This window comes from Gavialis gangeticus, unplaced genomic scaffold, assembly GCF_001723915.1.
Source record: "Gavialis gangeticus isolate Ggan-Ray unplaced genomic scaffold, GavGan_comp1, whole genome shotgun sequence".
Taxonomy (NCBI): domain Eukaryota; kingdom Metazoa; phylum Chordata; order Crocodylia; family Gavialidae; genus Gavialis; species Gavialis gangeticus.
In genome coordinates, this window is record NW_017729024.1 from 136,199,690 (window position 1) to 136,213,994 (window position 14,305).

The 14,305-nt window shown below is 47.0% G+C and overlaps 1 protein-coding gene across 1 annotated transcript in view; it reads left to right on the plus strand.

Moving 5' to 3' along the window:
* ADAMTS6 (ADAM metallopeptidase with thrombospondin type 1 motif 6) overlaps positions 1-14,305 on the plus strand; it is a 395,156-nt gene that overhangs the window by 372,947 nt on the left and 7,904 nt on the right. The window contains exon 24 of the mRNA XM_019517795.1: positions 3,781-3,937. Coding sequence (XP_019373340.1) covers positions 3,781-3,937 — 157 coding nt within the window. The remainder of the gene's footprint in view (positions 1-3,780; positions 3,938-14,305) is intronic.

Here is a 14,305-nt window from a genome sequence, read left to right on the forward strand (position 1 = left end):
CTGGGGGTGGGTGGGGTTTTTTTCTTTGTTTTTTTACATGTCCCTGGTTTAGCAGATTTAGCAGATTTGAAATATTTCTAATATTTCAGCACTGCTATCTCAAAAGTCAGAAGTCTCCCAAGATAACTAACAGGGAGATTTAAATGCTTCTTTCCTTTGTAATTTTTTCTTTGAGGTAAACAAGCAAGTTTTAGAAGATTCCAAATTAAGACATTTGCTTAAATTCATATGATGTGCCAGGTAGTGTAAATTATACTCTCTTGCACTCAACTCTGAATTGGTTCAGGTGGCTAGCATGGCATTGTTCTTCATTTCCTGTGTAAACCAGATGCTTGGATGTACTGCAAAATTGTAAACTGTCTTATGAATGTCCTTTTCTGTATTAACCAAAAAAAGGGGTGGGATGGAAAAGTGCTATATTTGCTATCTTTTACTGGAGCCAATACCCTTTTCTCCAAGGATTTTTCTAACTTCTCAGGGTTCATGCCTGAGATGCTAATCAATCTCCTAAGGTGCTTAAACAGGAGTTAGCCAGGATTTAGGCATGTAAATTGCATAGAATTATTCATGTGTACTTGACTCTGTGGCTACTAGGGGTGTGCAAAACGGGCCATATTTGATTCAGATTCAGAGATTTGGCCTGAATCAGGGCACAGTGATTCGATTAGTTGATTTGGATCACTGTTTCAATTCGGTTCGACCGAATCCAAATTGGAAGATTTGGTGCTGATTCAGAGAATCAGCGATTCGGTCATATACACAGCTTTAAATGTTTTTTCTACATACCTCAAGGTACCAGGCAGCTCATGAATGATGAGATGCTGGGGTGGATGGAGCATCCCACAGGAGTGCACGGGGGTCCCCAGCATGCTCGGCAGTGGACCAGGCAGTAGACCAGAAGTACTTACGGTCCACTTCCGAGTCTGCTGCTGAGCGCACAGGCCACCCCTGCCCTGCATCCCACTGGCTCAGTGATCAGCCACAGGTGGACCCTGTGTGCCCCCTGGGACCCAGGAGGCACCAGTCACGGAGCCGGGGTGTTGGGGGGTCCCCCGCGCACTCTACAGCAGACATGCAAGTGGACTGGAAGTACTTCTGGTCCAGTTCCGGGTCTGCTGCTGAGCATGCTGGGAACACCCCCCCGTGCTCCCGTGGGATGCTTCATCTGCCCAAGCATCTCAGCCTTCACGAGTCAACTGGTACCCTGAGGTATGTAGAAAATACATTTAAAGCTGTGTCTATGTCTGAATCATTGAATCTCTCCGAATCAATTCAGAGGGTTCTGATTCGATTTGGAGAGATTAAAGGGTCTCCTGATTCAATTCAGATTCAGAGATTAGGCTGCTGAATTGGGCCGAATCTCTGCTGAATTGAATCAGTGACCAAAGCTTCACACAGCCCTCCAAGAATGATCAGGCACCTCCATTTTAGCCGTACAAGACCCTAAGTCACCCAGACTTGGGCTGCTGTGCATGCTTTAAAGTAATCCAGACCCGTCATCTTAGTGCTTCATTCCTACCACAGCTCTGTTGTGATCCAAATTTGCATAAACTCCTTGATTCCTCAGCAATGAGGCAAACCATACCAAGCTACTGTCAGAAGCATGGATAAAACTCAATAGAAAATGCCATTCCTCTTTTGCCCAGTACTGTAATGGCAAAAGCATTTATCCAGGAAGTTAATAGGTACTTTTGCCACTTATCCACCTCAGTCTGACTAACCTCAAACCCAGAAATCACATTTTCTGTGCAAGTGCTGAAACCATTGTGCTCTGGACGAGACTGGTGAAAAACTTCACCCTTCTGTGTAGGTGGTCCACTTGGTATGCAAGAGTGCAAGATTCATGGGGCAGAAGGGGAGCAAATAAAAGAGAGAATGTCTCTGTAGCATGGTAGTTAGGGCCCTTCTCCTGTAATGAGGAAGTAATGGTTCTAGCTTCTGCTACTAGAGTTATTCTGTTTTTAACCAATGCCTGTCTAATATAAAATGAATAAACAATCCACCCTTGCAGCCCTGAGTCTGATACCTAAACTTCAAGAAGGTCCAGAAGTTTAGATGCACCTCTAGGCCTTGCATTCCTATTGGCTTACTTTAAGTGCCTTCCTGCTAAGCAACTCAGCAATCTGCATTGCCCTTTAGGCTAAGTACAGGAAGACAAAAAGCCCAAGGCTGAATCGATTCAGGCTTTGCAGGTTAGTTTAAGCTGCAGATATTAAACTGAAAAGGAAGTGAACAGACATTCACTTTTGATTCAGGAAATGCAGCTACATGCCTGCAGTGGCTCAGGTCAGAAGCTGGGGGACACTAGAGCACACCTCCCAGCCTGACAGCCACTGCCAAAGGAAAGGGACTGAATCTCCAAAACTTTTACCCCCTCCCTGCTCCAGCAGAGGGGGCATGGCCAGGCCCTAGCCTGGGGCTAGCTCGCTGGAGAGTGGGAGTTTTTAAATCCCCTCCATGGCCCACAGGGCATCCCATATTGGGTCTGCCTGGGATGGGGGCAGTGCCTGCCAGGCTTCAGCCCTGTCCTTCCACCCTGCTTAAGGCTGCCAGGCTGAGGAGGGGGTCGGTAGGGAAAAAATGAGTGACATTCAATTCATAAAATCTTGAACATGAATAGTCCTTTCTTTGAAGCAAGCATGTATTGAACACAGAAATTTGCAACTTCAGGCACACAGTAAAGATCAACCAAAAATCTTTGCCTGAGCTAAGATACAACCCAGCGAAACACAGTGAGAGCACACATGACTTAGTTTAACTTAAATGTAAACCAAGAAGGCAAGAGAAAGCCTTGCATAAATCTTACATAATCATGAGGGCAGTGTCTCCTTACAGCCAGATATTCAAAGAGCCCTTCCTGGGGAATGAGCAGGTGGTCTAAGGTGTTGGAGTGGAGATCCCACAGCCCTCATCTCTTGAGCCAAAGAGTAGGGCATGGCCAGCACACTGAGCTGGGGAAGCGGATATTAAAGCCCCTCTTAAACCCCAGACTCTAGCTGGGGTTTGCCGGTGGGGGGCAGTCCCTCTCAGGCTCTTGCCCCCTGCCCTCTCCACTCCAGTGGGGAAAGTGTGGCAGGGGCTGCCACCTCCTCCCCGAGGCAGACCCAGCTGTAGTCCCCAGCCAGGTTTCCCACCCACACCCCATTGTGAGGCAGCCCTCACTGCTCCAGCTAGGGAACAGAGGGGTATGGCCAACCCTGCTCTCTCGAACAGACAGCACAACTCAGTCCAGGGCTGCAAAGCATGCTGGTATGCTGGGGGACTGTGATTTAACTTGAACCTGGAAGGGGTCTGGGACAGAAGTTTCATAAATTGGGTTGACCCAAATCAGTTAAGCTTGTTACTACATTCAACCAGGTTTATCTTAAACCAGTTTCAGCCACTTTGAAACTGGTGTATGTGCACTGAACTTTTGTTCTGTTACAGGTTTAAACCAGTGTCTGATCACTTAAACCAGTTTATGTACAACTTCTGTCCCTAGCCTTAGAGGTATGTATGCCACCCCATTCACTGTATAAAAAGTCTATACACCTAACCTGTCAATTAGGATATCCTTTTGTGGAAAGATGGCTACATTTTAGGTGCTTCAACTCTTAAGTGAAGGAACTAAAGAAGTTCATTAAGGCATGGTTCTAAGTTTATTACTGAGCACACATCCTTAATTGACAGGCTTTCCATTTCACATATAGTCCTTCCATGTTCATTCTCCTGTTATCTTGTTGTTCTAGAGTTTGATCTAGGTTGTTTTTTCTTCTTTCTTCCTATGTCCCTTATTCTTAGTGTTCTGCACAATGTGGGTTAGGACAACAAATGCGAACGGTGCAGTGCCTCTCATACACTGGACAAGCATCGAGTGAGTGTCCAGAAACTCTTCGACCTCCATCAATGCAACAGTGTGAAAGCAAATGCGACAGTACTCCCATTTCCAACACGGAAGGTAAGTCTGGCTTCTTTGTACATTCAATTCCTGAAAAGAATAGATCTTCATGAATAGTAGTAATGAATATTGTTTTTTGCTGAATTTTTTTGTATTCCCCTTTCCCACTTTACTCAATTAACAAATAATTCACAAGCTTTTTTCCCCTGCTATTTGACCAGTTCTGATCTGGAGATGACAAATATTGGTCTCCCACAGCAGACTTCATTAAAAAGTTATTTAACATTACCTACTAAAAAAGCTTATTTTTCCTCTATTGTAAATAGAAGGAGTTACTGAGCAGTCTCAGATACCATAGCATGGTAACTGTTGGTTTTATGGAAATTTTGATATTTAAAGTCCAAGTGTAAAACAGTCTCACTGATTTTCATGATGCCATATGGCTAAAGTGCATTTCACAGTTTCATGTACTTTTAATGCATTTTTTCTATGGCATTGTCTAACTTACTGACAAAGACAGGGTTGTTGGGGCAGAGACCATGGGTGAATGCCTACCTTCATTAATCCTACAGAATTTTGTCATTGACTTGAAAATATAAAACAAAGATGCAAATTATTTTAAAAAATTAAATGTCTTTGCTAATTTTAAAACAGTGAGACAAAACTTTATATGGTATAATATAGGAACAACATTAAAAAAAATTACATTTTTCCCTTTAAAAAGCTACGTTTTGTAGTGCTAGAGTGATTTCATTCTTACCACTCCTATTTAGCAATTGCATGAACGCATTAGAATCATTTTGCTCCAAAGATTTTTCAGTATCTTTGTTGATATAATATAGACTGGGGGTGTCACTCTGTGCCCTGAACCGTTTCTGGACCATGGGGCTCCTTCTGGGCTAGATCTGGAGCTGGTAGCAGCAGAACAAGTGGCAGAAGCAATGCTGGCAGGGGCAGTGGCTATGGCAGTGGGGCCAGAGATGGACCATGAGGCAGCAGGACAATCAGGGATGCATAGGCACAGTCCTCACTTGACCCCATGCTGCCAATGACCTTCCTGCCAATCAGTTGTTAGCCTCTCAAAAAAATTTAACAAAACCTAGAGATGCAAGGATGATTAAAAAAAATAAAACATAAGTCTTAAATTCAGTGTAATCTCTATCATTTGAGTATGTTAAAATAGAACCATAAAAAGTACAGAAAGACACTTTTAAAATGTTATCTCTAGATCCCTGGGCTTTAATGCTTGTTTTGGAATAATTACAATATTCTTATAATTACTTTTACTCTAATTTAGTCATATGTTCTCTTAGCCTTAGCTTCAGTTTAATTTACATTTTGTCAGGGAACATATTATGTGCTGGGAGGAAAGTACTGCTTATTAAGATTGCTGAACGCTTCCCATTATTGCACCCAATTTCCCATTGCTTTAGCAGATCTTAAATGACTGCAGTTTGCCTTGGTATGTGTCAGTCTGTATTATTTTTAAGTTTTCAGTGAAAAAGGTGAAGCCATTTCTGAGAATGAGATCAGGGAATTGCATGTTGTTTTTTTAAGTTAAAAGTTCTGGAAAGTTAAAAAGTCCTGGCAACCTCTTTCTGAAAAGTAGTGGTAGCCTCAGGGGGTGAAGCAGGAGCTTGATATTTAGCAGAGAAGTGGCATTTGTATTAGGCCTGTTCCTTTTGCCATTTTTGTGAATACCTACCCAAATTTGGCTGAATTATAATCTTTTGAAACATCGCAGTTTGCACATGCTCACTGGAGGCTTCTTCGGTTTTAGCAGATAGATTCCATTATCATTGAAGCATGCTCCAGTCCAAGGCCAAACAAAACCTTCTCTTCAATTGTAGCTTCAGGCTCTTGTGGACTGTGTCAGATGCTGATCAGAAAATGTGAAAAATAAGAATGCCTTTCCTGTGTTCTCAATCATTCCCTCCCCCACTATGGGCCCATGGGCAACTGGTGCCTCCCCTCTGGTGTCTGGGGGGGCACCAGATCACCGACCGGGGTGGGGGGTCCCCCAGTGGCTGATCATTGAGGCCAGAACCACCAGTGGTAAAACCAGAAGTGCACTTTCACCAGCACTTCCAGTTTCATGACTGGCACTTCCGGGAGGTGCACGGCCAATCTCACGCCCCCTTATGTAGCCCCTATGCACCTCCAATGTCCTGGACTATCTCAGGCCTCCTCTACATGTGCAAATAAAGGCATAATGGCAGGTTGCATGATTGTGGCATCACACATTAGATTCTATCATACCTTATTGCTGGTGCAGGGGGCTCCTGGGCTCCCCCTGCACCAGTAAAAGTAAGCTCCCACAGTTGGAAACCCCATGCACAGCAGCTGAGGAGCTCCCTGCAAAGAGCCACCTGTATGATCAGAGACTGGCACAGCAAGTCATACAAGAAAAGGCTGAGGGACCTGGGATTCTTTAGCTTGAAAAACAGAAAGCTGAGAGGGGACTTGGTAGCAGCTTACTCCTACATTAGGGGAGTACATCAAGGGCTCAGTAAACAGCTGTTCACCAGGGCACCCTTGAGGAAAACCAGTAGTAATGGTCACAGGGGCGAAGTGTAGGCAGTGCATAGGAGTGCATGTGCACCCCCTGAGTGCTGCAGTTCACCCCCTGTCAGGCCGTGCTCCCTGTTTTGCGAGTGGGCAGGGGGCAGGTGGGAGCACCAGTGCCCCCCCCCCGCGAGTGCTGGCCAGGGAGCAGGGCCACAAGCAAAAGTGGCCACACCACTTCTGGAACTGGCTGCGGGAGTTCCAGAAGCAGTGCGGCTGCTTTTATGGTGAGTGAGATCGTCTGTGGGGACCACCCCCTCCAGTCAGCAGGATCAGCCACCAGGGGACTCTGCTGGTCACTGTCTGGTGTCAACTGGACACAAGGCACCTATGAATGGCCACAAACTCCTGGAAGCCCGTTTCAGACTCAACATTAGGAAAGACTTCTTCACAGTCAGGGTGTCCAGACTGTGGAATAAGCTCCCTCTAGAGGTGATGCAGTCACCTCTGGAAATCTTCAAGAGGAGACTGGACAGTCACTTTCTGGGGTCACTTGATCCCAGTTGTCTTTCCTGCCTGGTGCAGGGGGCTGGACCTGATGATCGTCTGAGGTCCCTTCCAGCCTTACAATCTACGAATCTATGAAAACCCTGCTACACATGCAAATTAACATTCCACAGTAACCAGTTATAAAGTTAGTAAACATTTTTTGAGGTCTTACTTTATAACTGGTTGGCTTTTTATTGTGCAATAACTACTTTGCATGTGTAGCTGGTATCCAGGTAATTGCTCAATTAACTAGTTAATTGTGCAATAACTGTAATGTGTAGAGGGAGCCTTAGTGTATACTTTTGACTTGTACAGACTACATTGAGAAAAAGAGCTTGGAAGAGGGCAGAAACTAGGACTGGAGGGTGGCAAAGGAAGGGCATGGACACTTAGAGTGAGAGTTGGGATTGGGTGGAGGTTGTGTGTGGTTAAGCAAAAACAATGGAAGCTAGGAATCAGAGGTGAAAACTGGGACTGACTGCACAAGGAGGCCGGGACTAGCAGCTGAGGAAACTGGGATCTAAGAGGAGAGTGGAGATAAGGGAAACCAGGGACCAGATGGGCAAAGGGCAGGTGGCAGAGGGGAGCTAGCAAGAAGGAAGGAAAAAAGACCTGATGAACACCTGTGATGAGAGGGGAGAGAGGGAATGGGCTGTATGAATAAACAGGAGCTAGGAGCAGGAAATGAGGACACTTGGGAACTTGGAACTGAACTTGGGAACTTGGAACTAGCATAAGGAACTTGGGAAAAGAGACTGGAACCTGGACCTATTGAGGATGGTGAATGGGATTGAGATGATTGGGGAAACCACACAGTGGGGGACAAACAGGTCAGATAAGTAGTTAGTAAATGGGGAACTGGAAATGATGGGAAGGACTTTAGGACTGTGAGATCACATTGGGAGGAACTGGGGAGTCCAAAAATTAGATGATGACCTCCTTAGAAAGGAGACTGTGATAAAAAGCTTGAGGAGATGAAACTGGGATGAGCTAAGTAAAGAGAATTAGAATAGATAAAAAGCTTGGGATGGGGAAAGACAGAATAGGGACAGTTGGGGTGGGGAAGGGATCTGGTTTGATAAAGCTCTTGTCTCCACATGGAACATTATAGGGTTTTCTTAGCATTTTATTTCATGATCATGTTCTTAACATAGGATCCCTGCTACATCAATGCACAGAATTATCCTATTCTGAGGATGAATCAAGGTTCCTTAGAGATTATCAGCTATAGCAGAGGCAGGCGATTATTTTGATTGGAGGGCCGATTACCAAGTTTTGGTAAGCTGTTGAGGGCCACATGGGTAGCCCCGCCCCTAGACAGGTTCTTTGCCTTCTTGGGACTGGAAGTCCTGCCCCCTAACCCCTAACCTTTGCCACCAAAATTCCTTCCCCTTGCCCTCAGAAGTACTTCTTTCAGAAAGGAGGTTTGCCATCTCGGAACCAGAAAAATACCAAATTATAGTAAAAAAAAATCAAACATCTACTACAACATTCATTAATTTGATTTCAAAAAATATTTTTTTTCTTCATTTACGTGTGTTTGTGTACTGTACATAGAGGTGATTATATAATAGCTTAAATGAATACTTACTCTTGTATAATGTGGGGGGAGTGTAGGGGATATGGGTGGGTGGGTATAGGTTTGTGGGGGGCTGTGGGTGTATGGGTACGTGTGCATGTGGGGTGTGGGGGGTTTGTGGGAGGAGTTGATAGGTGTGGGGTTTGGGTGTATATGGGGCTTGGGGGTGTGTAAGCACATAGGTGGGGGAGCATGTGGCTGTGTGTGTGGATATGGGTGTGGGTAGGTATGGGGTTTGTGGGGGCATGTGAGTGTGTGTGGAGAGGGTGGACAGGAGGGTTGTGGCTTGTGTGGAGGGGGAGGGTGGCTAGGATGTGTGAGGGGGTGTGGGGTGTGCATGGGGGGTGTGGATCCCCACAGTCCCTGCAACCAGTGGCAGCACTGGGCCGTGAGGCCTCAGGGTGCTCAAGTGGAGCCCCTGCCACTGCTTCTGCCAGCCTGGGCCCAGCACTCCTGCTGGCCCTGGCCCAGGGACATTGGCGTGAGCCCTGTGCTCTCCTCCACTGCCACCTCCCCCCGCTCCATCTGCCACCACTGCCCTTCTCCTGTGATTTCTCTACCTTCCTGTTCACTGCCACTTCCTTCTCCCCATACTACCCCAGCACTATGTGCTTCTCAGTTGCATGGTAGGGAAGGCAGACTGCAGCAGGAGCTGGCCCAGCCCAGCTGGCATCACACACAAGCAGCCAGGAATTATGTGGGCTGGGCCTGGCTAGCTCCTGCTGCATCCTGCAGTCCTGAAGATACAGCTGGGAACCGCATGGTGCCTGGGCATGCAGGCGGGGTGTGGGGAGCAGCAGAGGTGACAGGTGGGAAAGGAGGGAAATGACAGTGGCAGCAGTGGCAGGTGGAGGGGGGGAGTGGAGTGGCAGTGGGCAGGAGCATGGGGCCCATGCTGGTGCCCCGGGGCCACAGCCGGTGGGGGCCCAGGGTGGGGTTGAAGGAGCATGGGGCCCAGGCTGGCAGGAGGTCTATGGAGCCAGGTCAGCTCCCCCCTTTCCCTGCTGGTGCATACCAGCTTGGCTTCATAGAGCCCCTGCCAGCCCAGGCCCTACAATCCTGCCATCCCGCCCTGGTCCCCTGCCAGCCCTGGCCCCAGAGAACCAACACAGGCCCTATGCTCCCACCCACTGCCACATCCCCTCACCTTTCACTGCTGCCACCACCGTTTCCCTGCTTTCCCACCCACTGCCTACCGCTTCTCTTCCCCCCTCTCCTACCCCCCATCTGCCCACTGTCCACTCCAGCACCATGCAGTTCTCAGCTGTAGCACCAGGACAGCAGGATGCAGCAGGAGCTGGCCCAGCCCTGAGGACTGAGGCAGCTGCTGGTGGTCCTCCCCTCCCTCTCCTGCCCCACCTTTGTTAACTGAGTTGCACTCCAGGAGGGAGGGGTGGGGAACAGCCCCAGGGTCACTAGCCTCTGCTAGGCAGAGGCTTCCATTTGGGGGGTGGGGTGGGGCGGGGCTGGGCGGACCTTGCTGCTGCAGCTGCTGCCTCCTGCTTCCCCTAGGTTCTGCTGCCAGCTCCCCCTGGGTCCTCCTGCCACTGGCGCCATGTCATCTTTGACAGGCAGCCAGGGGCAGATAATTTTCGGAATTTTTTAGGGGACCTGTAGGTCAGATAGAATGGTGTGTTTTGCCTGCCCCCGAGCTATAGAATACCTGCTTCTTTTGTTGCTGAAGGTGTGTAGTGAGTGAGGCAGGGGATTTAATGAAGAAAAAGGACAACTTTATGATCTTTATGATTAAGAAGGTGATAGCCTATAAGTATGTAAGGGGCGTGTACCAGGATCTGGGAGAACAGTTTTTTCTCAGGGCCCCCCAAGGGATAACAAGGTCTAACGGCCACAAACTTTTGGAAGGCCAATTTTGACTGGACATAAGGAAAAACTTCTTTACAGTTTGAGTGTCCAGGGTCCAAGCACCTACTCTGGACTCATTCAAATGGCATTTGGATGCTTATCTTGCGGGAATCATTTGACCCCAGCAGACATCCTGCTGATGGCAGGGGAGCTGGACTCAATGATCTTGTGAGGTCCCTTCCAGTCCCTAATGTCTATGAATCTATGAATCTATAAGCTTCCATGGGAGATTGAAATCTAGTCCTGCTGGTGCCATAGGGTTCCTGGGCAAGTTACTTAAAACTTAACTTTCACAGGTGGTCTTTAATTTCCTTCTCCTTTTGTTAACTGACTTTAAATCCTAGGGTCTGACTTGTACAGCTGCAGCTGAAGTCAAGAGGAGCTGTGCTTTGAACCTTATATAATGCTAAATAATCTAAAGAGTCAGTCTTTAGGCATTTCAGATTGAGCGCCCAAAATCAGTGGATACTTCTGACCTTATGCTTCTGCTCCCTTTCTGTAAAATGGGGATAATAATCTGGTCATAGAACTAGTGTGAAAATGAACGTATTTCTGTTTATGAAGGATTCCAATTGTACAGTGATGAGTGGCACAGAAAAGCCTGTGAGGAAATTAAGAATCCTGACTTCAGATCAGGTTTTGAATAGTATGCATTAAATAAAGCATGGGGCCACACACTGAACAGTGAGACAAAAACAATATTGAATAGCTGCTCATCAAGTGAGCACATTCCATTTTTTACACTGAATGAAGTCTGGGTCCTGTGAGGCCCAAAACAGTATGTGACCGTGGAATTGAAGCCTGTATCATAATACATGCACACAAGGGGGTGAAATTAAAGTTTCACGGACAGCTTTAATTCTGGCATTTTCTAACTTTTAAATGCTTGATTTTGCAAACTTGATGTTTCTTACTATATTAAGAGTATGTTTTAACAAACAGCATGTAATATATTTTACTGGTGTTTTCCAACAAAATTGGGGTTTATCATCCTACTTGTATTGTACAGTGGTCTGCTTTTTAATGTGGAAAGCTCAAGTACACTGTAGTCTTTCTTTTTTGGCATTCAGGTTTTTACTATATAACAATGCATGCATTTACTCTAATACTTGTATCTAGCTGAAAGACAGTAAATAGTTGCTGTAGCCATTCAGGTTGACTTTACAGATTCAAAATTAGCATGAAAGCTGGTCAAATAGAGACTTTTGTGGGACTAGTGGAGCAAATTTAAATCTTCCCAAAAAAACCTCAGTCATGATCCTGTGTGATTCTCTGAGCTTCAGTGGGCATCTTATATTGTCTCTTAGAATTCAGATTTCAGAAGCTTCCATTTATAATCTCATATTGTTTGAAAAGTATCCTTACAACTAACTTTGCTATTCTTATTTTAGCATTTTTAATTCCTATTTAGATAGGGTAATGTCTTAACGTTATTTTTGGCCAACTGATGTTAATGAAAGTAGCAATATAAAAATAAATTCTGCCTGCTAATGATTATGAGCTTATTATTCAGTTGCTGCAGTGTATAAACGGGTGTTTTTTGTCCAGGCCAAGTAACATAAAATAGCTCCTTATTAATGACCCTAACTTAGTCCTTTTCTATCACCTCTTAATTTCTAGGAAATAATTTCATACAGTTTTTCCTTATTATTACATAATAACTCAGTACTAGCACCAGGAAAATATCATGATCTTCTAAGAAAAATAAGACAAGGAAAAGGTGTTAAAATTTCCTATATAGTTCCTATTTCTAACTTTTCTCTCAAGTAAATGCTTAAATAGTTACATTGCCACCAAGGGTCACATTTCTGCTCTTGGCTCACATTAAAGGTATTGGAATCATAGAAAAATAGAGTTGGAAGGGACTTTAAGAGGTCATCTAGTTCAACCCCCTGCTCAAAGCAGGACCACCCCTAACTAGATCATAACCAGCCAAGGCTTTGTCTACCCAGGTCTTAAAAACCTCCAAGGATGGAGATTCCGTGTCTCTGGGTCTTGTTCCGGTGCTTTACTACCTTCCTTGTGATAAAGTTTTTCCTAATATCTAACCTAAATGTCACTTGCTGCAACATGAGACCATTGCTTCTTGTGTTATCTGCCACCACTGAGAACAGTCTAGCTCCATCCTCTTTGAAACCAGCCTTCCAGTACTTGAAGGCTGCTATTAAATCCCCTCTCAGTCTTCTCTTCTTCAGACTAAATAAACCCAGTTCCCTCAGCCTTTCTTCATAAGTCCCCTATTCATAAGTGCCCCAACCCCCTAATCATTTTGTTGCCCTCTACTGGACTCTCTCCAACTTTACACATCCTTTCTGAAATAGGGAAGTCAAAACTGGACACAGTACTTCAGATATGACCTCACCAGTGCCAAATAGAGGGGGAAAATCACTTCCCCCAACCTGGTGGTAATGCTCCTAGTGTGCCATTAGCCTTCTTCTCAACAAAGGCACATTGTTGACTCATATTTAGCTTCTTGTCCACTGTAACCCCCAGGTCCTTTTTTGCAGAGCTGCTGCTTAGCCAATCAGTCCCCAGCCTGTGCAAGTACATGGTATTGTTTTGTCCTAAGTGCAGGACTTTGTATTCAGTGGAGACTTGTGATATATGAAAGTGGATAGTGAAGACTGACATATAAAGTTACTTCCAGAGCTATTTTATAGAATCAGATAAACTCATGGGGCGTGTCCAGATGAGCCTGCGTGTGCCTGTTGCTGCATCTCAAAGCAGTTTGAGATGTAGCAAGAGGCACACTGGGAACAAAATAACCTTCTCCGTGCTGCATATTTGCAGTATGGGCTCAAAATTTGATACCTGGATATCCAGAGGCTCGGATCCTCCAAAGAGATGCTTTGGTAGCTGGCCAGAGTGTCTCTATGCCTGCCCCTTTCCGTGATGCTGCAGCATGCTGCAGAACATGCAGGGCAAGGAGTGGTTCAGGCTGCAGCGACCTGGACCTGAGCTGTGTTCCAGGTAAGTAAGAGGTGGGGGAGATGGAGCAGGGTGTTGTGAGGGTGCGGGAGACCATGGGGGAGCACCTTGGGAGGAGTGGGTCCCCTGCCTGCCCTCTGCAAGGCCCACAAACCCCCCTGCACGGCCCACAGTTCACTGGCAGTATCAATGGCCATCGGGGTGCTTGGGGCCTCCTAGCACAGCCCTCATATGGGGTTTGGCCCCAGCTGCCTGGCACCTGGCACTGTCTGTGCCACATTGCATGGGCCCTGCCTTGCTCAGTGTGGCTGTATGAGCCTTCATGCAGCTCTGGGCTGCTCAGGCTGTCACTTGGGGCTCTGCTCATGGGGATCACCTGTCATGCTGGGCCAGGTCCTGCATGCATAGGCCCCGCACACTGTTGAACCAAGCCGCTTCCGTGCACACAGGACCCAGCCCAGCATGACAGATAGTCCCCGTAATGGGCGTGGGGTCCTGGGTGACAGCCCAAGTGGCCTGGACCTGCCTGAAAGTGCACAGCCCCATGCTGAGCCCAGTGGGGTTCGTACAATATGCCACAGGCAGCACTGAGTGCCAGGCAGCTGGGGCTGAGCTGTGCTGCACCCTGCTGTCCTGCACCACACAGGGGTCTGTGCCAGGAGGCCCCAAGTGCTACAATGGCAGCAGCTGCTGCTCCCGGTATGACACGTGGTCCCAGTGAGCTGGGCCAGGTCCTAAGTTACAGCCCGAGTGGTCCTGGGGCTGCCTGAAGCTCTATGGCCCTGTACTGTGTGGCACTGAGCCAGGCTGGTCCCACAAGTGGCACAGGCAGTGCTGCCTCTGAGGTGATTCGGGCTGCACCATGCTGCTGGGGGCTCTGACTGCAGCAGGTCCTGAGTGCCCCATAATAGCTGTTGCTGTGGGAGTAAGCTGTGGGCCCTGTGGGGAGGGGCTGGAGCCCTGTGTGGGGGGCATGTGGGCCCTGTAGGGGCTCATGTGCCATG